This window comes from Petaurus breviceps, unplaced genomic scaffold (assembly GCF_028583685.1).
Source record: "Petaurus breviceps papuanus isolate PSGF00001 unplaced genomic scaffold, PetGlider_PUasm1.0 90879, whole genome shotgun sequence".
NCBI classification, from domain to species: domain Eukaryota; kingdom Metazoa; phylum Chordata; class Mammalia; order Diprotodontia; family Petauridae; genus Petaurus; species Petaurus breviceps.
The window spans coordinates 992,865-1,016,870 of NW_027187368.1; the positions used below are offsets into that span (position 1 = coordinate 992,865).

General features: G+C 34.2%; 1 protein-coding gene and 1 non-coding gene across 5 annotated transcripts in view; both read left to right on the forward strand.

Annotated features, from left to right (window-relative positions):
- RC3H2 (ring finger and CCCH-type domains 2) overlaps positions 1-24,006 on the forward strand; it is a 96,270-nt gene that overhangs the window by 44,804 nt on the left and 27,460 nt on the right. For 3 of the 4 annotated variants that reach the window (XM_069073723.1, XM_069073722.1, XM_069073721.1), the window contains exons 5-10: positions 1,435-1,610; positions 5,888-6,088; positions 6,632-6,764; positions 6,862-6,980; positions 17,379-17,491; positions 23,842-23,892. In XM_069073723.1, the coding sequence (XP_068929824.1) occupies positions 1,435-1,610; positions 5,888-6,088; positions 6,632-6,764; positions 6,862-6,980; positions 17,379-17,491; positions 23,842-23,892 (793 nt within the window). The remainder of the gene's footprint in view (positions 1-1,434; positions 1,611-5,887; positions 6,089-6,631; positions 6,765-6,861; positions 6,981-17,378; positions 17,492-23,841; positions 23,893-24,006) is intronic. The other variant, XM_069073724.1, reaches the window with a different exon arrangement.
- On the forward strand, positions 6,441-6,552 carry LOC138150546 (small nucleolar RNA SNORD90). The gene has a single exon (XR_011165587.1). It is a non-coding gene; the product is annotated as a small nucleolar RNA SNORD90 (small nucleolar RNA).

A 24,006-nucleotide genomic window follows, 5' to 3' on the forward strand; every position in this document is an offset into this window, starting at 1 on the left:
GAGAATAACATACACACTTAGTTAGGTATCTTACCCTACAGGAAAGTAGAGGGGAAGGGGATAAGAGGGGGGATGATAGAAGGGAAGGCAAGTTGGGGGAGAGGGTAGTTAGAAGCAAACACTTTTGAAAAGGGACAGGGTTGAAGTAGAAAACAGTAAGTGGGGAGCAGGACAGGATGGAGGGAAATATAGTTAGTCTTTCACAATATAACTACTATGGAAATGTTTTGCATAACTACACATGTATAACCTATATTGAATTGCTTGTCTTCCCAGTGGGGGTGGGTGAGGAGGGAAGAAGGAAAAGAATTTGGAAATCAGAGTTTTAAAAACAAAAGTTAAAAAAAAGTGTTTTTTTTTTTTTAATGTACAACCGGGAAATAAAATATACAGGCACTGGTGTATAGAAATCCATCTTGCTCCACTATAAATTTGGAGGGGTTTGGGGAAGATATAAGAGAGAACAGATTGGGGGAAGGGGTGTTCATTAGGCTCACTGTATTGGTGTAGGGGAAAGATGGGGAGAAAATTTTTAACTGAAAATCTTGTGGAAATGATTTTTGAAAACTAAAAATAAATAAATATTACTAAAAAAAGGGAAAAAAAGAAAGCATGACTTCAAGTCCTACTTATGACATACTAGCCATGTGATAGTGATAAATTTACTTAGCCTTTTAGGGACTCACTCAATTCTCCAAGAGTAATTACAGAGAAAATGTCAGCTTACATTTGTTGTAGGGTCTTTCTAACCTAGGAGATCCACATAGTGATGAAATTATGGGTCTGGATTTCAAAACACATTTGCTCTACGCTAAAAGTTATATCTTTTCCATAATAATTTCAGATTTATTCCATAAGATGGCTTGTAAAGCGGCTAAGTGGTTCAGGGTATCAGGTGCTGGGCCGGGAGTCAAGAAAACCTGAGTTCATATCTGGTCTCAGACACTAGCTTTGTGATCTTGTGCAAGTCACTTAACCCTGGTTATCTCCATTTCCTCATCTGTAAAATTAACTCCATTCCAGTATCTCTGCCAAGAAAACCCCAAATGATGTCATGAAGAGTTAGACACAACTAGAGTTAGAAACAACTGAATGACAAATTATAGGAACAGATAGTTTTCCTTATTCAAATGACGTTCCCTGGCATTTAAAAAAATTTTTTTTTACCAATGTTTGCCTTCTGAGCTTTTTATTCCCATTGATATCTAGGTACTTGGCCTACTTAATAAAGAATAAATGATATGTACTTTTTTTTCTTTTAATCTTTTACACGAATTGTCTGATTATGATATCCTGCCATATTAAATAGCATAGGAATTTGGGTTATGCATTACCACAAACCCTGTACTGGAACATAATGTGCTGGTCATGACAAATACAAGATTACAGAGTTCTTCAGTTAAAATTATTTTTATGTTTATGACTTGTTTCCAGCTATGCAAGAAGAGGCCTTAAAGTTAGTATTGCTGGCCCTAGAAGACGGTTCTGCTCTCTCAAGGAAAGTTTTGGTACTTTTTGTTGTCCAAAGACTGGAACCAAGATTTCCTCAGGCGTCAAAAACAAGTATTGGTCATGTTGTGCAGCTACTGTATCGTGCTTCTTGTTTTAAGGTATGACTCAAATTAAGAATGACAGCAATGTAAACAGAGAGATATTTAGTTTGCTTTTAAAAAAAAGATGATAACCTTTTTATTAATGCCTATATTATGTATCTCTGTCAATTCAATTTTCTCTGCTCCTTCATGCCCCCTCTCTCCTTTCAACCCTCCAGGTGCCCCAGAAAACCATCCAATAGAGTGATTGTTTCTGACTGTTTTGTGCTAGTCCTGTACCTCTCTGCTTTTTACAATGGTCTCTGTTTTATTAACTATCCTTTAAGAACTTTGGTTTTTTAATCACTGATAGTGTGACTTCCTTTTCGTGATTTCTTCATTTGCATTTTTCTAGTCAGTGTGTCTATCCTTACCTTGGTTGTATATGTTATTGTCTTGCTTCCTAAGCCTACTTTTTCCTGGCTAATGCTCTCTTTTGAATCAATTAGTACTTACTGGAGTTTATAAATATATGCCAAAAGTATTTCATGTTTCCTCAGGCATTCAATATGCCCATTGCATTCATTGTTCAGTTGAAGGTGTAGTTCCTTAAAAAATGATCATAACAGCAAAAAGCCTCCTATGTTTATTGTAATAAACTAGAAGATTACACTATGTGTTATTGTTTTAATACGTGTGGGTTTTTTTTTTCCACTAAGGCTTATCCTCAATTATCCTGTTGCCTTTTTAAAATCACAAAATTTTGTATCTCTCTTGTGCTTTTGTCATTATATATTACAAACATTTTTCTTTTAATTAAGTTTTAATTGATGTCTTTTGTTTTTTATATGTTCGTTCTTCTAGTTTCCTTTCCTTTCCCCCTCCAAGAGAGCAGTCTTATTAAACAAAGAATATTTTTAAAGAAAAAAAAGAGGAAGAGAAAAAAATACTAGCAAAATCAATCTATACATTGAAAAAAAATCTTTAAGTATTCAATGTTCTACATGCATGGACCTCCCACTTCTGCAAAGGAATTGGAGGAAGTGCCTTTTCTTTTGTTTTGGAGAAATACTTTTTCTTTGTAATTTTGTAATGTCTCTTTTAATTGTTTTGTGGTTCTTTCTGTTTATTGTCATTTTGCATATTTTTAAATGTTTTTATTGTTGTTTTTAAATATTATCATAATTTACTACAGTTTGCCTACCCATCAATTTCTCCCTCTCAGAGAGCTATTGCGGATAACAAGTAATACTTCTGAAAAATTAAAAAGAGGGGAAAAAAATCTACGTAACCGATCATTACATTGAAAAAGTCTGAAAATATGTGTAGAGTACCACATTTGTGGATCTCCTACCTTTACAACAGAGTAAGGTGGAATTGTCTTTTCTTTGGAGATGTGTGTGCTCTTTATAATTTTGCAGCGATCGTTTCAAATTTTTTTTTTGTGGTTCTTTCCACTATATGTTGTAGTCTTTGTATGCATTGTTTTTCTGGGCTCTGCTTACTTTACTTTGTTGTTACTTTCCTCTATTCAGGTAGAAGTTCCATATTTTTCTGTATTCATCACATTCATCATTTTTTAGAGTATAGTAATATTCCATTATATCTACATATTGTATTTTTTTTAGCCATTCAGTTGATAGACACTTTCTTTGCTTCCAATTCTTCACTGTTGTGAAAAGGGCTGTTATAAAGATTTTGTTATATATGAGGACTTTGTTTCATCAATTGCCTCCTTGGGGTATAAACCTAGTGATGGAATCTCTTGGTCAGAGGATATGGACGTTTTAATGACTTAATTTGGAAAATTTAAATTGCTTTCCAGAAAAGTTGTATTGATTCACAATATCAACTACTGTACCTATCTTCCCATAATCCCTTTAACTTGTTTCTTATGCTTTTGTTATTATATGATATAACTATTTTGTGCTTAAGCTTGCATGTCATACCCTCTGCTACATTGTAAGTGGTGCAAGGATAGGGACCATTACCTAGCATAATGATTTATATATAATACGTTCTCAATAATTTCTGGTTGAATGCATTGAATGAGTGAATGTGACTGACGTCATCACTCAAGTGAAATTACTCTCTTGAAAGTTACCAATGATCCTTTTTCCCCTAATTATGTTTTCTCCCACCCATACCCTGTCCCACTTAAAAAATACAAAACTGTTGTGAATAGATAAAACTTGGTCAAGCAAAATGAATTGCTACTTTGGCCTCAACCAAAAATGTGAGTCTTAATTTTGCATATTTGTATATCAGTTCTCAGTTGTGATGTCAGCAGCGTTCTTCATCAGCATTTGTTACTCATTATTCTGGAGTGATTGTTGATCATTGCGTTGTTGTTGTGTTTGTCCTTCGTTTTCTAAGAGGGACCATGACATCAAGGAAATGATGACTTCTTTTTTACAGTTAATACTATGATATAAGTTCTCCAGGTTCCTCTCACTTTGTATATCATCATATAGATCTTCCCAGGTTTATTTGGAGTCATCTCTTTATTTCTTATGGCACTTCATTTCCTACGAAAGGGGTGCTCATCAATTGGGAAATGACTGAACAAACTGTGGCATATGAATGTGATGGGATGTTATTGTACAATGACCTCTTAGTTGCCATGTCTCATTTTTTTCTTTAGTCCTTATTCTTATGACTTCTCTTGACATGACCCTCCTGACTCCTCTCTTCTTAGGTATCCTCCACCTCAGGTTTTCCATGACGTTATTCCCTCCCATCAGCCTGACTGTTTCTTCTCAGTTTCCTTTGCTGTCTTATCTTTATCATATCTTCTGCCTTTGGATATTCTCCAAGGTTTTCTCTAGGCTTTCTTCATACTTTTATGTTCTTTCTCATGGTAACCACATCACCTCCCATGTAAGGTATATCTTTATATCTTATATGGGTGTGTATGTGTATACACACACATGCAGTGCTTAGTATGTATGTATTATATAACAACATATAATATATACACATATACAATGAAGATATGCATACATATACATATCTTTCTATTTTATATATGTATGTATGTATGTATGTATGTATGTATGCACATCTTTTTCTGCTCTCTTCCCTGCCTTCTGCCCTATGCCTTTTGGACATTTCAAATTGGACTTCGCAGAGACTTCTTAAATTTAAATTGTCCAAAACTGAACTCATCTTTTCCCCCAAACCTACCTGTCATCCAAACTTCACTATTAATGTTGAAGGCATTATTGTTTTTATAGTCTTCCAGGGTCAAAATTTTTCTGGTCTCTTCACTCTCCCTCACCCAACATACACAGTCAGTTGTTAGATCATACTGTTTCAGTGTTCTCAATATCTCTTGCATCCAACCTTTTCTTTTCACACAGCTGTGGCCCTAGTTCAGGCCCCCATCATCTCTTACCTAGATTTTTATAATACCCTCCTAATTGGTCTCCCTGACTTAAGTCTCTTTCCACTGCAATCTGTCCTATGTAGTTTTGCCAAAGTAATTTGCACATCTGATTCCTTACATACATGTACCATATCCCATCTCCTTGTTTTTGTACTGATTATCCCACTTGCCTAGAATGTACTCCTTTCTTATCACCATTTCACAGAATCTCCCTCTCTCTCTCTCTTTTTTTTTTTTTGCTTTTTGGAGGGCAATTGGGGTTAAGTGACTTGCCCAAGGTCACACGGCTAGTTTCTGTGTTAAGTGGCTGAGGCCAGATTTGAACTCAGGTCCTCCTGACTCCAGGGCCGGTGCTCTGTTCATCTCCCTCTCTTCTTTAAAGAGGTAGTGTAAATGCCATATTCAGTGCAAAGCTTTTCATGGTGCCCTATCACAGCATCATCTTTCTTCAAATAACTTCTGCTTAACTACTATGTACAAATTTGAATTTATTCACTTTATACTTATGCCATGTGTATTATGCATGTGTTTATCTCCCCATTAGAATATAATCTCCTTTTGAATAGTGATTGTTTTGTTCTTTGGGCTGGTATACCTAGAAGCAAGCATACTGCCTAGCAGATCGTAGTTGCTTAAACAATACTTGGTGATCGATTCTAAAATTTTACTATCATTATTAATTGAATTTAATTTCATAATAATTTATTAATAATTACTCACATTGTAAAAGTCAGCATTCTTGTCAAGAGCCTGGGTTCAGGTTTTTCCCTTTGTGGCACATTAATTATATATCCCTGGGGCAGCTAGGTGGCGCAGTGAATAGAGCATGTATTGTTTCAGGCAGATTTTCCAACCCTTTATTAGAGCAAAAAAAGTTGGTGTTGGTTTCTAAAATTCCAGGCAATTTTCTGACCTATTCTAAAAGGGTGGAATTTTTTGTTGTTATTGTTTTCTTACAATTTTTCAGGTCACAAAAAGGGATGAAGATTCTTCTCTGATGCAGCTGAAAGAAGAATTTAGAAGTTATGAGGCTTTGCGAAGGGAGCATGATGCCCAGATAGTTCATATTGCTATGGAAGCAGGGCTTCGTATATCACCGGAACAGTGGTCTTCACTTCTCTATGGTGATTTGGCACATAAATCACATATGCAGTCCATCATTGATAAGGTTTGTGAAATGAGAGCTGCTGATGTTTTTCCTTAGATATAGGGAATAAGAATTTAAAAATTCAGCTTGCAACATGAATTTGAACTATTTGTAAAGGTATTTATATAATTATATTACAGCCTTATAAAAAGTATTTTTGAAAGTTCACATTTTTATCATAGTCTGGATCTGGATTCAAATCCCCATTTTGCCACTTACTTACCTAGATGTGGACTGTTTATCAAGCCATTTTATTCCTTTGAAAACTTAAGTTTCTGTATCTGTAAAATGGGGATAATACCAGTTCTACCTACCTCACAGGGTTATTGTGAGAAAAATACTTTTAAATTTAAAAGCACTATGAAAATGTGGATTATGAGTTTTCAGAGTGTCTCATGATGAAGTTTCATAGGGCAGATTCTGAGATGGGAATTAAATTCATCACTGATAATCATTCTGTGAAATCTGAAGACACATGAAAAAACTTTAAGAGAAAAGAAATAATTTGAATATAAAATAGTTATTTGTGTCAAATTGAATGGCTTATTGTCTTCATTTTTTCAGCTTCAGTCTCCAGAATCCTTTGCAAAGAGTGTCCAAGAGTTGACAATTGTTTTGCAGCGTACAGGTGATCCAGCAAACCTGAATCGATTGAGGCCTCATTTGGAGCTTCTTGCAAACATAGATCCTAATCCAGGTATGTGAAGTTTCAATTCTGCTCTTTAAAATTTTTTATAAAAATGTTACTAAAGCAGAATGTAGCTCACATTTTTTCTGATGTTGCCTCGTTTTAGATGCTGTCTCACCAACTTGGGAGCAGCTAGAAAATGCAATGGTTGCTGTCAAGACCGTGGTGCATGGACTTGTGGACTTTATTCAGAACTACAGTCGTAAAGGCCATGAGACACCACAGGTGAGAGTAATATGTGTATTTATGACTGTTTTATCTGACAATTTCTAAGTGGATAATGAGGCAGCTAAGTGGCGCAGTGGATAGAGTGCCAGGCTTGGAATCAGTAAGATCCATCTTTCTCAGTTTGAATTTGGCCTCAGACACTTAACTAGCTGTGTGACTCTGTGCAGGTCACTTAACCCTGTTTCCCTCATATCTATAAAATGAGCTGTAGAAGGAAATGGCAAATCACTTCAGTATCTTTACCAAGAAAATACCAATTGAGTTCATGAAGAGTCAAACAACTGAAAAATGACTAAACCAACAACAAAAGTTAATAATAACTCTGTAAGATGTGTCGCTAATAAGAATCTGTGAAGTGACTCCCTCTTGGCCCTCTAGTCCTTGCTTACTCTTGTTGAGAAACTAATTTTTTAGTTGCTATTTTTTAGTGATCTAGACTTGGTATTAGGAAGATCTGAATTAAAATCCTGCCTCAGTTACTTACTAGCTCTTGAGTAAGTCACTTAACCTCTCTTGTAGCCTTAAGTTTCTCAGCTCTAAAGTCAGGAGAGTAATGTATTATATCACAGGATTGTTGTGAACAACAAATGAGATGATTATATGTGTAGAATTTTTTGCAAAATCTTAAAAAACTCCATAAATTAGTACGAATACTAGTACTAGGAGCAACAGAAGTCCTTAGCACTCATGCAGAAGTTTGGAGACAAGTTTTATATAGGCATTTATATAGGCATTCACTATATTTCAAAATATTTTTGTCATTTCTTCTTTAAGGAAGAAATTTTTTATTTTTTCCCAAAGATAGAATAAAATGTGATAAATATTTTATGGTATTACTACTGTCCAAATGAATTATTAGTTATAAATCAAACCTTTTAGTCTCAAGTTGCCGTTATACTCTCAGAAATTAGTGATTTCCCCTTACCCCCACACCAAAATAGATTTTATTTATGTGGGTTAGATTTATTGATGTTTTCCATTTTAGAAATTTAAGTGTTTTAGTATTAAGAAAGTAGTTTGGACCTTGTAGATTCCCTGAAAGGTTCTTGGGACCCCCAGGGATCCCTGATTATACTTGGTTAACCACTGATGTAAATAAATGACACATGTGGAGGGGACACCCTTCATTTTCTTTTTTTTTAGAATTGGGTTTAAGTAACTTGCTCAAGGTTACACAGCGAGTTATTTTGTGTGGGTGCCAAGTGTCTGAGGCTGGAACTGATCCTGGGTCTCCTGATGCTGGGGCTGGCGCTCTTACTCATTGTGCCACCTGGCCTCCCCTACACTTCATTTTCTTGATTGTTTCAAAATAATTGACAAGAAATGAATATCTAGTTTGAGGCATTTTCTTTTTTTAAAATAAAATTTTATTTATCTTTGTATCACCTAGATTTCTCCCTTTATTCTCCCCCTCCCCCAGAGAGCCATAAGAAGAAAAAAGAAAAAAGAGGAAAAAAAGCTTATTTTATGGGTAATTTTGCAGCATTCATTTTCTGTTTGTGATTGTTCTTTCCAGTTATAGTGTTGTAATCATTGTACATATTGTTTTCCTTGATCTCTGGATTTACTTTGCATCAATTTATTTACTTTAATGCTTCTCATTATTTATTGTTTCTTATAGCATAGTACATGTTGTATTCATGTACCAAAATTTGTTTAACCATTTCCCAAATGATGGACATTTACTTGTCCTAGTCTTTCCTTCCATAAAAATTGCTGCTATAAATATTTTGGGGTATATGGAGCCTTTTTATTATTGACCTCCTTGATGTATATACCTAGCAGTGGAATCTTGGCGTTAAGGAATATAGATATTTTAGACACTTGATTTGCATGATTCCAAGACACCTTATAGAATGGTTTTGCTAATTTGCAACTCCATCAACAGTGCATCAGTGCAGTGTTCTGCTTTTCCACAAACCTATAACATTGATGATTTCTGGGTCTGAGGTAAAACCTTGGGATTGTTTTGATTTTCATTGCTTATATTATTAATGATTTGGAACATTCTTTCATATAATTGATAAGAATTAGCAGTTCTTTTGAGAACTGTGTATTCTTATCCTTTGACTACTACTTTATTGGGGCATAGCTATTAGTCTTATATAGTTTGAATTATGAGATATGACATAAGATGTTGATCCAAGCCTGATTTCTGTAAGATTGCCTGCTTTCCAGTTTTCCCAGCAGTTCTTTTCAAAAAGGGATTTCTTTCCTAAGTAATTCATGCTGAATAAAATAAACCTGAAGTTTATTGAACACTGGGTTAGTAGCTCCATTGTTTCTTATTCTCCCTTTTCTGGTTTGTTCCATTGATCTACTTTTCTATTTTTTAACCAGTACCAAAGGTTTTTGATGTTTGCTGCTTCATAGGCTTTCCTGTTTCAAAGAAAATGATGCCTAATTTTTAAAGGATATCTTAAGTGGGTAAGAATAATGGTTTTAAAAAATAATTCAGGTAGTGTTTTTTATAGTAGCAAAAAACTGGAAATAAAGATGCCAATTGATAGGAGTCTGGCTATACAAATCGTGGTGCATGAATGTAAAAATTGCTATAACAACTCCTTGTGCTGTTAGAAACATTGAATATGACAACTGTAGTGAAGCAAGGGAAAACAGGAATGAGTACAGATTGAAGAATTAGGAAAAATATGTACAATGACTATAATAATATAAACGGAAAGAACAAAAACTTTTTCATTGAATTGATGTTGTCAGTATGGTTATATCTCCTCATGTAGATCATAACCCTTTCAATTCTGGAGAACTTGTCCATTTAAAAAAAAAATCTATTTTTTTGGTTACTCCATTTAGTTTCTCTCTTAATCCCTCATTTACATTATGTGACCTGTCCTTTTTTTCCTCCCATTTTTATGCTTCCTTGATGTCTTTTGTGGTACATGCAGGTCATCATTGCATATTATGCTTCAACCACCTTACATGTTTTCATATGTTTTTTACGTTTGGTCCCCCTTCAATTTTGATCTGGTATCTTTGTGTTCACATCTTGCTACCATTCTCTTTTCTCTATAAGTCATCCTTCACACAGCGACCAGAATAATCTCCCTAATACACAAATCTAACAATGACTTTACAGAAATACAGAATATAATATAATTGAAGGTTTCTCAATGCCCATCTATTGCAACCCATAACTGACCAAAAATGCTTTCTACATCTCTAAAAAATCATCATCCGGCCTCTGCTTGAAGAACTCCAGTGAGAGTGAAACCATTATTTGCGGAGGTAGATTGTTCTTTTTTCTAAGCTTGATTTGTTAAGGCATTTTTCCTTACACTGAGCTTGATAAAGCTAGAGTCTTCCCATTGCTCTTAGTTTTGCTCAGTAGAGACAAGCCAAATAAATTTAATTCCCCTTTCTGTAGCATTGCCTTTTACATACTATCTAAAGACAGCTATTATGTTCCCTTTAAATAATCTCTTCTCCAGACTAAGTATCCCTAGTTCATTCAGATCCTTGTGTGGCAATCATAATAGCTAACATTTATGTAGCTTTTACTGTATGCTGAGGCACTATACTAAGTGCTTTAAAATTATTATCTCTTTTGATCTTCACAACAATCCTTAGAGGTAGGGGCTATTCTTATCCCCATTTTACAAATGAGGAAACTGAAGCAAACAGTCATATAGTGACTTGCCCATATACAGCTAATAGGTATCCAGTGCCAGATTTGAACTCAGATCTTTCTGATTCCAGGTCTAGCACTCTATCCACTGATGTCCACGTAATCTCAGGCTCATCTATATATTAATTAAAATTTGATTCCTAGAAAACAAATATAGGCAGGGCAGCATATTTTGTATTTTGAATCCCATTGTAGAATTTTATATTTATTCCAATTTATTTCTTTTCCCTACTAGAGTGACAGTGTGGCATAATGGATATAAAACTGACCTTGGTATCAGGAAGACTTTAGTTCAAGTCCTGACTCTGATACATAATGACTTTCTGATCCTGGGCAAGTCTCACCTCTCAGTGATCCAGTCAACTCTCTTAAGATTTTATGTTACAGAATAGTTGCTGATATGAATTGGTCCTCATCAGGACTGTTCAGTAGGCCCTGACTGGTCCAGACATACAACGAAGTAATTGCATTCATTTTTTCATTCTGCCCTGTTGATGTATTTTTGCTGTGGATTCTGTCATCCAGTGTGTTTGCTTTCTCTTCAAAATCATGTCATATGCAGATTTTACAACCATAAGTAGGTTTATCTAAGTCATTGATAAAATGTTGAAGAGCATAGGTGCAAGGATTGATCCCTGTGACACTCTACTACAGACCTTCTTCCTGGTTGACTCCAACCCATCAATGATCCCTGTTTTTTGGATCTAGTTATTTACTAGTTTCAAATTCACCAAACTATACTGTGATCACCATTTTATTTATAAACACAGCTTCAAATCTACTTATATTATACCTATAGCATTTCTCTTACCTACTAGTTTACTTACTCCATCAAAAAAAAAAAGGATATGAAGTTAGTTTGATTTGACCTGGTTTTGATGAAAACATATTTTGGTTATTACCGGTCCTTTAAGTTGTTAAAACATTTTCTTAATGTGTTCTAGAATTTTCCCTTAGGTAGAAAGTAAAGCTCACTCATTGGTCTGTAGTTACCAAATTCTACTCTGTTTCCCTTTGTTGAAAATTGGAATATTTGCACTTCAGAGTTCTCTTGTTTTTGAGATCTTTCGAAGATCATTTATCCTTGAAATCTCAACAACTCATCTTCATAATTACAGAAAAATTTGTCTAGGCTTGGTGACCTAAACTAATTGGGTGCAGGTAGATGAATGTGTCTGCATAGTTTAGATTTTTAATGATTTTTGTTCTTCCCTGTCCACAGAACTTTCTACTTTGAAGGGAAAAAAAAATAAACAGAAGAAAACTAGGAATTGAGTAGTTCAGCCTTCTGGCATCACTTGTTATCTTGTATACTTTGAGCTATCCGCTATTCCTTTTTTTCTTGCTCCTACCTGCTCCAAAGCTTATAAACACTTTTGGGTGCCCTTAGACTCATTGCCAACCTCATTTTTGGCGGGGCCTTTAGCACATTTGATAACATTTTTATTTATCAGTGTTCATCCTCAGTTATTTGTTTCATACACACGCATACGTGTATATACATATATACATACACATACGTATATCAATGCTTATATAACACATATATAGAATATATATATATAGAAAATGGACATAGATATTATACATACATATGTGTATATACATAAATATATCTCTGTCTATCTATATCTTTTAAAAACCTGAGTTTTGTTTATTAGTTCACTCTCTCCACTTTGGTCTCTTCAGGTAGATACCCTTTTTTCTCTTGTAAGTTTTGTTGCTATCTTTTCTTTTTTTATGTCATAGTCATTTCCTGGTACCTCTGCCACCACTCCCAAACCCCCATTTAACTCTCCCTTGTAAAAAGAAATAGTTAAGCAAAATTAGTTAATAGCATAATTTTATCTGACTATATATTTAGTGTTCTGCTTCAGTAGTCTTCCAGTTCTCTACTAAAAAAGAAATAGCTGTTCTTTAGAACCAAGCTAGTCCATTACGATTAAATGAGCTTGGCTGCCTTTTAATGTTGTTTTAATTTATGCTATCGTGCTCATTGAATATATTGCCCTTGTTGTACTTATTTTCACTCTCCATCAATTCGTTCCTGTCTTTTCATGTTTTTCTGAATTCCTATTTGCCATTTTGTATGTTATGATAAGATTATGGTATAATAATTCCATTATGCTATTTAGCACAGTTCAGCCACCCCTCTTGTCAACAATGGTTACCAACATCTTTGTTTTCCGTTTTTTCTCTTCTACAGGAAACAACATACTCTTTGTATCTAGTAGCAATAGTTTCTGTTTTAACTGTAGAGTTGTGTTCTTGAGAGCTAGCCATTTGTATTGGGCCAACTTCTCTGTAAAATATTTTGCCTTAGGCTCCTACTTACCTTTTTACTTTGAAATCTGTTTTCCCAAAATCTAAGAGACATGTGGAAACTGTGCATTGTTTCTCTCTCCTCTACAATAAACTCTGATGCAATTGCTCCCCCCCCTCCCAAATCTTTTCATTATTTCTTTGGCTTTATTTTTATTAATATCTTTTTAAATTTTCTCAATATATACCCCCTCCTAAAAATCTGTCCCTTATAATGAAAAATATTTTAGGAAAATAGAAAAAAATAACCCAAACTTAACCAACATATGAATCAAGTATGTTGATATGTGCAGTGTTCCACCTCCATGTTCCCTTACCTCTTCGGTGAAGGGAGGTGAATTCTCATATCTCTTCTTTAAAGTCTAATTTGGTGATTATCATTACATGGTATTTTTGTTGTTGTTCTTTCCATTTGTGTTATTTTCGTCGTATATATTGTTTTCTTGAGTCTGTTCATTCTACTTTGCATCTATTTATATAAATCTAATTTGGCCTACCTTTGTTCTTTATATTTACTGTTTCTTACAGCAAAGTGATATTCCATTACATTCTTCTATTTAAATAGATTTTTGGTCTCATTAATTCAGAAGCTTGCAATCAATGTAGATTGCAGTTCTTCTGTGCCTTCTTGTCTTGTGTGACTCATTCAAGATTTCCCCAAAATTTGCTAACAGAGGGTCTGTCCAACACTGCTTCCTTTTTTTTCTTCTTGATGTCTTGAGGGTACTGGTGGAATACTATAACTTATTTTGCCATTCTCCAGTTAGTAGGCATCTAGTTTGCTTCTGTTTCTTTGCTAGTATAAAAAGTATTACTGTTACTATCTTGGTATATATTGGATCTTTTTATCTTTGATCTCCTCATGATAAATATCTATTTTTCCTTTTATTTCTACTTTAGCAACCATTCTTTCTCATTGGTCAGTATCTGATCCAGAATAGAAATTCTTCTTGTTGGTTCTTCTACCTTTTAATGGATGAAATTGTTACTAAGTCAAGTAACAAATTTATTAACTAATCTCCTTTTCAAAAGGAGAAAGCTTTGGGTTATTGGGTTATTGAGGTCTCCATTGCTGTTGTGTCCTGTTACCACATCTAGTGTGTGAAGTTTTCCCAAATGCTAATTGTTCCTCTTGTTTAGGTGATTATTATCATGCTCCTATAACAGCATTGTTGTTTTTGTTCCTCTCTTCATCTAAATATTTTCTGTCATTATTTATCCTCCAGGTTTCTAGATTTCCTCATGTAAATGTTCTTAACATAGGATGCTGCTCTACCCCTTTCCCCCTCTTAATATATCCTGTTCCTTTTAGAGTGAGGGGAGGAAAGCCATGGGAGATTTAAAAGATTTAGAATAGCTGTTGTGGAGAATGGAATAATGAATTGCTTAGGGAGATGTAGAAGGATTGCCTAGCACTAGTGAGGGTCCAGTAGAGGTTGTAGTGGACTCAAACAGAATGATTGAATGATTTTTCTCTTATCTCCTTCAGCATCATATATATATATATATATGTGTATATATATGTATGTATGTATGTATGTATGTATATGAACAGAGGCAGTGAATGATAAAAGTCATCCAGGTGTGAGACTTGTCAGGTAATTGACTAAATAAGGGAGCCAGGGACTTAAGAGGACAGTGCAGGGATTCTGTGAAAGGAAAAGAGAGTGGCTGCTGCAGGAGTAATAGCATAGGAAGGAACTGAGAGGTCAAGAGATTATAAGTCACAGTATGTTTAAAGAATATGTTTTGATAAAGGAAGACAAGGAGAGGTGGAATGCAAATAGGATTATGGTTGAATAAAGGGGTTTCAGAGTTCTTGAACGTAGAGGTGATGTATTTGTGGGTGAAGGCAAGATAAAGAGTGTAACTCTTTTTGTGTGGTTGAGATTGAGTGGAGGAGTAGGTCATAGGAAGTACATATGTTGAAGAACGCAGCAGTTAGGATTTTTGAAGGAGTGTTGATATGTATGTCACAGTTACTAGTAACAAGGGTTGGACTTGGGGTGGAGAGAAAGATTATAAGCCAGGTACAGAAGTCATGGAGAACCTAGGTGCCCTCTTATAGACAATGTCTGGCTTATCAGTGTTTCTCTTAAATTGTGGCACCAAGAACTGACAAAACCTACTCTGCGTTCCAGCCAAACTGGACTACTACTTTTTACTTTCTCCTGTCCTATTATCTTCTGTCTCTGAATTCACGCAAATTGTCCTCCATTCCTGGAATGCAGTCCCTCATCTGTTTGTTGAAATCCATATAGTTTTTCAGAGTTCACGCCTGGTAACATTTCCTGGCCTTTTGCTGATGCCCCCAGTGAAAGTGTAGAAGTGTTTTCTCCTTTTTCTGTTTTCCTATAGTATTTTGTTTTTCCTTTATTGTTTCTTGTATTATCCCATAAATTGCAAGCCTGAGGGCAGGGACACTATCTTTTGCCTATTTTTGTATCTCTAGAACTTAGTACAGTTCCTGGCACATAATAGGTATTTAATAAGTGTTTATTAACATTTAACATAACTGTATATATATATATATGTATATATGTATATATATGTATATATATATGTATATAAATCAGTGGATTTTATAAAGCTTATACCTTTAAACCAAGAAAGGCACTTAAGTTGACAAATGAGTACCCAACTCGTGGTGATTCTTACTTTTGCTTATAGCAGTTTGTACCCTTTTTACCTAGATATCATTACAATTTTATGATAGCTATTTTTGTTATGTTTCATAGCTCTTACTAGATTGGAAACTCCTCGAGGGCATGGACTCTCTATCTCATTTAACCTTTGTTGTCTCTTACCTTTTACACCTGAAGTATTGTAGTAGCTTACTATTTAGACACTTACTAGCCCTGTGACCCTGGGCAAGTCTCTTAACCCTGTTTGCCTCAGTTCCTCATCTGTAAAATGATCTGGAAAAGGAATCGATAAACCACTCTAGCCAAGAAAACCTGAGTGTCACACATGACTGAGACAACTCAACAACAACAACAACACTATTTAGTCCCCTTTCCTTAAGTCTCTTCTCACTCTAGTCCATGCTCTGCTGAGGTATCAATTGATCTTCCTCAAAGTGATCATATCATTTCCCAATTCAGTAAACTCCAGTGACTTCCTGTTGCTTCCAGGATCAAATATAAAATCTTCTGTCTTTCAAGTCCTTCAAAATTAGCCCTTCCTACTTTTTCAGTCTTTTTGTACCTTACTCCCCTTCATATACTCTGCATTTCAGTATCACTGACTTTGATGTTCTTCACATGAGACATTCTGTCTCTTAATTCGAGGTGCTTTCACTGGCTGTCCATTATGCCTGCATTGCTCTTCCTCATTTCTCCTTCCTAGCTTCCCTGACTTCCTTTAAATCTTAGCTAAAGTCCCACCAAGAAACATTTCCCAGGACTTCTTAATATTCTTATCTTCACTCTAAGAATGCACGGATCTTATTTACATGTCATTGTTCACGTGTTGTTTCCTCCATCAGTCTGAGTTCCTTGAAAGCAGGGACTGTTCTTTTGCCCTTCTTTGTATCCTAGCACTTAGCACATAGTAGATGATTAATAAATGCTAGTTGATTAATAGTGTCCTGCATATAGTAGATTCTTAATATTTATTGAACTTAAATGAATTTCAAAATTCACAACCATATCACATAACCTGAAGAATACTCATATTTACAATATATGCTTTTATTGTTGTCTGCTCAGGATGATTGAAAATGCTGTGCAGTTTCATATTTATGATTTAGTTTCTTCTTTTTGACTTTGAGCTCAGCCACTTGTCTATATATATATGTATATAGTACCTGTCCCAGATGACTAATTCACGTACATCTGTCCAGTTGCCTGTTGTAGCTTGGCAAAGCATTCTTCATCTCTTCTTTTCCCAGTTTTGGTGGTTAGACCAAACTCTTGCAAGCAACGATGAATCTCACTGAGGTGGTCCAGTAGTTTTTCTAGACAAAAATATCTAGATATGGCAGTCTGCATATGTCATGTTCAAATAAAAATATTTGGAAATGGTTTTCTTTTATCGCATCTTTGATACTTTCTAGGTTTAGTTCTTAAATGTTAAATATTTTGTTTTGATGGTAGTAGAGAACTTTAAGTTGATAAAGAAGTGGTCCTTTTTAACATTTGTGAGAATCATATTATTTTCTTCCCAGTGCATAGTTAGGACATTTAAACCAATTTCAGTTAATCCACATAAGATTGTCTGTAATGGTTGCTGTACTGCATAGTGTGGGACTTCTTTTGTAGTCACCTATTTATAGGCAAGCTGAGCAATTTACTTATCTAATGGGAAGACATAGCTAAGGGTATGCTTAATATTCAGGGATGAATAGTAACTAGTCTTTCCTTTTTTATAAATTTAAACAGTATTGGCATCTTAAATGCAGTCATTTTTATTTTTTTCTTTTTTAGCCACAGCCAAATAGCAAATATAAAACTAGTATGTGCCGAGATCTGCGACAGCAGGGGGGTTGTCCACGAGGAACAAATTGTACATTTGCTCATTCTCAGGAAGAGCTTGAAAAGTAAGTATGAGAATTTTATCTTATGGTGGTTCATTGTACTGACTTATAGAAAGAAATATAGTGATCCATTTATTGATTTTTGTGACAAATTTAGAGGATGCAGATAGTCTCATTTTAGAAGTGCTTTAAATGACTAAATTTCTGTTTTCCATTTGCCAAAGAATTAAATAAAATGAATGTCAAAAACATATTCAAACCTTGTCTCTATTGCTCTCTGTACCTTGGTACCATAGTTGATCCAGGGCCAGCATTCCCATTAAATTAAACAAGTTTCTCATTCAAGGAATTATAAAAAATCTGTGATTTTTATTGGTTTGAAGACTCCTTCCACCAACTTAGGTACATGTGACTTGGCAGATCATCTTCTAGAGTTATATTGGAAAATTGGCAAAGAAGCTGTAGGGTTTAGTTGTCAACCCAGATTTCACTATCATACAAGTAGCCTGGCCTACAAGGTATACTTGAAATGTTTAAGGGTCCCATCTAGTTTTTAACTTCCAGTGGAAGTCTGGAAGAAATTCTTCCAGTCCTCTTTGTTCTGTCCCCATCACCACCTCACTATCCTTAGTATGCTGTTCAATATATTCCAAAGCCATAATCTATAGAATAAACTCTGAAATACATAAGTAGTATGCCAGCAGATAAAACGCAGATATTCCACATTGTTGTCCTATCGGTAAAATATGGATTCGTTTTATTTTTTCCTGGCTCTCATATACTTTCTTCCTGAACTCTTGGATTATTTCAACAAACAACCATTTATTAAGTATTTACTGTGTGCCAGGAACTATTTATAGGTGTTGGGAATACAAAGACAAAAAATGAAACAACCCCTGCTCAAGAAGTTTACTTTCTTTAGGGGTTGACAGCATGTACACATATAAGAATACACAAAATAAGTAGAAAATAAATATATTATATAAATTTGTAAGGCAATAGCATTTGGGACAATCAGGAAGGGCTTTATGTAGGAATTAGTGCTTGAGCTGAGTATTTGAAGGTAATTATTCTGTGAGATGGTAATGAAGAAGTAGGGGCATTCCAGGACAAAACAAATATGAGAAAAACAGCAAGAAGGTTACTTTGGCTGGATCAAAGTTGTCACACTCTAGATAGGCAGTGTGGAGTGAATTCGATTAAAATGTAATTGGGAAATGTTTAACAAAATCAATAAAATTATAATACAAAATAATTAGTGTTAATTTGTGGTTTTCTAAGTCTGCTGAGAAGGGAGTTGTTTCTGTTTAAGATTGATACTCCTAGGCGAGACTTTTTTTTTGTCATTTGGAGGGCAATTGGGGTTCAGTAACTTGCCCAAGGTTACTCAGCTAGTTTTGTTTGTGTTAAGGTCTGAGGCCGATCCGAACTCAGGTCCTCCTGACTCCAGGACCGGCGCTTTGCTCACTGGGGCTGGCGCTTTACTCATTGTACCACCTAGCTGCTCCTCTAAGCTAGACTCTTGAGGGTAAATAACATGATGAAGCTAACAAAGATTGGAGTTAGGTTGTGAAGGGCTTTAAATGTGTGAAAGAAGAGTTTATATTTTATTTCAAATGCATTATGAAGCCATTGATTTTATTGAGTAGAGCAATGCTATTATCAGACTTGAACTTAAAAATCAGTTTGTCAGCTATGAGAGGATGAATTAGAATGGGGACAGCCTTCAGTCAGGGAGGCCATTTAGGAGACTCTTAATAATAGACCTGGTGAGAGGTGATGAAGACCCTAAGGTGGTGGCTGTATGAGTTAGGGAGATGGGGAAAGACGCATTTGTGAATGTTTTTCTGCCTTCACACTATATGAGAGGGAATAATGTAAATTAAATCTGTAAAGATAAGCTAGAGTAATATTTTGAACAGTTTTAAGTGTCACAACAAATTTGTATTATATACTGGAGTCTCTGAAGCTTTTTGAGCAGGGGAGTGACATGATTAGACTTGAGATTTAGGAATATTAATTTGGTAACTGTATGGAAGTTGCATTGGAGAGCAGTTAGGAAGCTGTTATAATAGTCTTGGCAAGAAGTGATGAATTATTGAATTAATGTGGTGGTCATGAGTGTAGTGAAGAGGTGTGGATATAAGAGTTACTGTGGAGGTAGAATCAAAACATTAGATTTAAAGAGGGAATTTGAGAATTAGAAATAGAGTGCAGAGCTGAGGGTGACTCTAAATCTTGGCTATTAGAATTGTAGAGCCCTTATTAGGACACCAGGAAGAAGAATGTGGGTCTTGAGAAAAGATGACAAGTTATGTTTGTTTGCTGAGTTTGAGATGTTTACAGAACATCCAGTTCCAGATGTATATAATAAGCACTTAATGTTGATGTGGAATTTGGAGGTCAGGGGAGAGTCTGGAACTGAATATATGGATATCAGAGGACAAAGATGTGGGTAGTTGAATTTATGGGAACTCGTGAGACAATGATACAACTCTCCATTGTTCTTTGAGTGACGCACAACTTTAATTTTTAAGACTCTGGTTTTCTGTAACTTGTAGACATATAACATCATCAGAAGAATATTGCTTTTTTTTCTGGGAGAATAAAAGGAACATCAAATTCACACATAATTTTCTGAAGGTATTTCAATCTACTTCCCTTTCAATTTGGGGCCCATTTCATTGTTCATTCTCATTATATCTAAGCCATATGGACAAGCTATGTGGTTTTTCCTTCTAGTCTTTTCCTTCTAGTCTTATATCTTCATCTGGACAATGTGCAGTCTTTATCCATTTCCTTTTTTCTTATTGTGAAAGAGAGGCCAAGCTCCTCAGAGTGATAATAAATCTCATTTTAGAAAGCTAAGCAATTTCTCCAGGGTTAATATAAACAATATAATATCTTCTGCAAACAGGATCATCTGGAGGACTTCATAAATTCTATAACAAATCCCTGTTCCATTTGGATTTTGTTGCACATCTGCATGTTGCACATTTGCCATGATAGTGGCAAACAATTTTGGCAAGTGTATAGCTCACTGTTTTTATCCATCTGTTGATATTCATAATCACCAAATAAAGTTATTTCTATTTAGTCTTTTAAAAAATCTTGTATAATTTTTAGAAGAAATTTTGTTAGAGAGCTTTTAAGATATTTTCTCCATAGAATACAATAGCTTTTTTATAGTCAAACAGGGTAGTGAGATCTTATATTTTCACTTGTATTACTGAAAGAAATAGTCCACCATAATATTTTTAAAAGACTACCTGTTTCCTTCTCATGTCTCCAGGGATGCCTTTGATAGATCTGTCTGTAAATAATAAAAAAAAAAAACTTGTAGAGGTGGGAAAGTAGGGATTTGGACCAATACTAAAATTTTCTCATTCATGTTTAAAAAAAAAACACAAAATATGTGATTTTCCTACCAGCAAAGGTCTACTCTGCTTTTTTCTTGATCTGCTTCAGCTCTTCACATCTTTGTTTTCTTTTGGTTTTCTTAAAAGCTTTGTTGATGCCTTTCATTTTTACATCATATCATTTCCTAGTATATCCCTTTAAGCCTCTTTTACCCATTGAGTCTTTCCTTGCAACAAATATTTTTAAAAACAGCATTTTAGCACAGCAACCAACAAATCAACTGTACCTAACAGTATATAAAACATTTCACACCCATTTAGCAAAAGGAATAGAGTGGTTTTTCTTATCACTTTTCTACATCAGTCTTTGCCATGTCATAATTACATTATGCTTAGTTCATTTTGTTGTTTCTTACATTTACTCTTTAATAGGCATTAAGGATACTTACCCTTTTTGGATAGTTTATTTTTAAATTTTTATTTTTACATGCATTTATGATGTTATATACATATATATTGTTTTCTTCGTTGTGCTTACTTCATTTTGCATCATTTTATCTATTTCTCTGGATTCCTCATATTTCTTGTTTCTTATGTACTAGTTCCATGCCTTTATTTACCAGAATTTGTTTATCCATTTCCCAATCATTGAGCACATTGTTTCCAGTTATTTTTCTACTTCAAAAAGTGGTCTTTTAGCTATTTTGGTTTATATGGAAACTTCTTTTCTGTCTGATTTCCGTAGGCTATGTGTATGCCCAGCATGTTATCCCTGGGTCAAAGCATAGGAATGTTTTAGTCATTTAAAAAAAAAATTCTAAATTATTTCCCCAAATGGTTTGGGCAGTTAATAGCTCCATAATAATGAATAAACATAGCTTTCCTTCTTTGGCCTCTCCATCACTGACTATTTCCATCTTTTGCTATTCCGCCACTTTTAATCTGAGGATAAGCCTTAGTTGTTTTAATCTTCATTTCTCTTTATTATTAATGATTTGGAACACTCTCTTTCATATGGTTGTTAATAGTCTGTGATTCTTAATTTGTTAGCTGTTCATTTCCTTTCACCTCTTATGTATTAGCTCTTGTTCTAGTATGTTTGTGTTAATGTTCTCATATCTTGAATTTTAGATGTTCACTGGCTATTTGATACAAAGCATTTTCCCTGTACAACAGTTTCCTTTTTCCTTGCTTCGTTGATTTTTGTCCTTACAAAAATTTCTAATTTTATTTCACTGGAAATTTTTTTCTGGTCTTTTCTATCTTTTATTTGGTTAAAAATTCTTCCTATGTGAAAGGTACTTCCTTGTTCCTTTTCCTCTCAATTTAAAAAAAATAATGTGATCTTTTATATGTCCTATCCATTTGGCATTTGGTATGTGGTATAAAAGTGCTATTCTAAACCTATTTTTTGCCAAAGAGCTTTTCAGTTCTACTAACAGTTCTTGCTAAATAGGGAGGCAGTATTTTATTTAAGTAATCAATGCTCTTGGGTCTATCAAACATTAGCCTGTTGAGTTTGGTTGTTTCAGGGTTTCGCTTATTATTTTTATTACATTGGTACAGCTCAATTATGATTAATAAATATGGCTACAATTAGTAGTTCATAATTCCATTTAAAAAATAAAATGTTTTCCATGTGCATCTTGAATGCTACTTGGTAAATTGATTCTCAGATATTTTGTGCAGTTTCTATTTTAGGACAGAGACTGTTTCATTTTTGTCTTTTTAACCCCAGCACTTAGCAAAGTTCCTATCATATGGTAGGTGCTTAATAAATGCTTGTCAAATGATTAATATTTCCTCCTGGTTTTTTGTTATTTCTGTGTATAAGTGCTGATAATTCATGGGTTTATTTTACATACTGCCACTTTACTGGAGCTCTTGTTTGTCTCAGTTTCTTTGCTGATTCTGAGTTTTTTTTTTTTTAGTAAGCCACTGTGTCCTATGTTAACACTTAATTTGGTTTCCTTTTGATGATGTTTATCCCTTTTATTCCTTTCTTTTGTCTTTTTTACTTTTACTGTCATTTATTGAACTATCATATAAGAGGAGGGAGAGAAGATATTCTTGCATTATATCTGCAAAAACTTCTAGTGTTTCTCTATTTCAGATGTTACTAGTTTTTTATTTTAGAAATAGACTTCTTATTTGGAAATGTCCCCTTTGTTCCTAAGTTCTATAGAGTTTTCAGCATAAATTAGTGTTGTAGTTTGTCAAAGTACTTATAAAATTTGATGCAATAATGTAGTTTGAGGAAATTATTTTTGTTAGAGTTATGTATTGTTTTCCTCACACTATGTTATCCTTGCTTACCAATCTAATTTGGCCATAATAACTATTTTTTGGATATTACTTATAGTAATTTCTCTAGGGTTTAAAAAATTTGCATCAATATTCATTAATGAAAATTGGTTTATCGTTCTTTTTCTCTGCTTTATTCTGCCCAGATTTAATCATAGAACCTTATTTGTCAGAAAGGAGTTTTATAGAGTGCTTCTTAATTATTTAGAATAACTTATATAGCATAGGTATAAATTACTTTAAAATTTATTGATGCAATTCACTTATAAATACACCTGATCAATCCTTTTTTTGTCTTTTTATAGTTTCATGTTGACATGTTTAGTTTTGCTTTATGAGGTTCTTCTGTTTAGGATTTCTCTTTCATGTTTTCTTCATTTGGATGTTTCATATTTTTGTAGGGAATCATCCGTTTAAAAAAATTCTTAATTTTTGCTAGCATATAATTGTGAACAGTAGTTTCAAGTAATTATATTAATTTCTTTGTTTTGAATTCACTTTGCTCATTTAAAATTTTTAATTGCTTAGTTTTCTTTATAATATTAGCTAAACGTTTGTCAGTTTGGTTCTTCAAAGAATCAGCTTTTAGTTTTGTTTATCATTTCTGTTGTCTTTTTTATCTCTTTAATTTTCAAGACTTCTTCTTTTGTGCTTATTTTGTTTGTTAATTTGTTGGTTCTCTAGTTTTTTAAATTGAATACTCAGTTTATTAATCCTCTCTTTTTCTATTTTGTTAATGTATGTTTTCAGAGATATAATTTTTCCTCTGAGGACTGCTTTAGCTGCACCCCCAAAATTTTGGTATGTTGTCTCATCATTATTGTTCTCTTTCACATAGTTGTTAATTGTTTCTATGATTTGTACTTTGATCCACTCATAATTCAGGATGCCATTATTAAGTCTCCATTTTGGTTT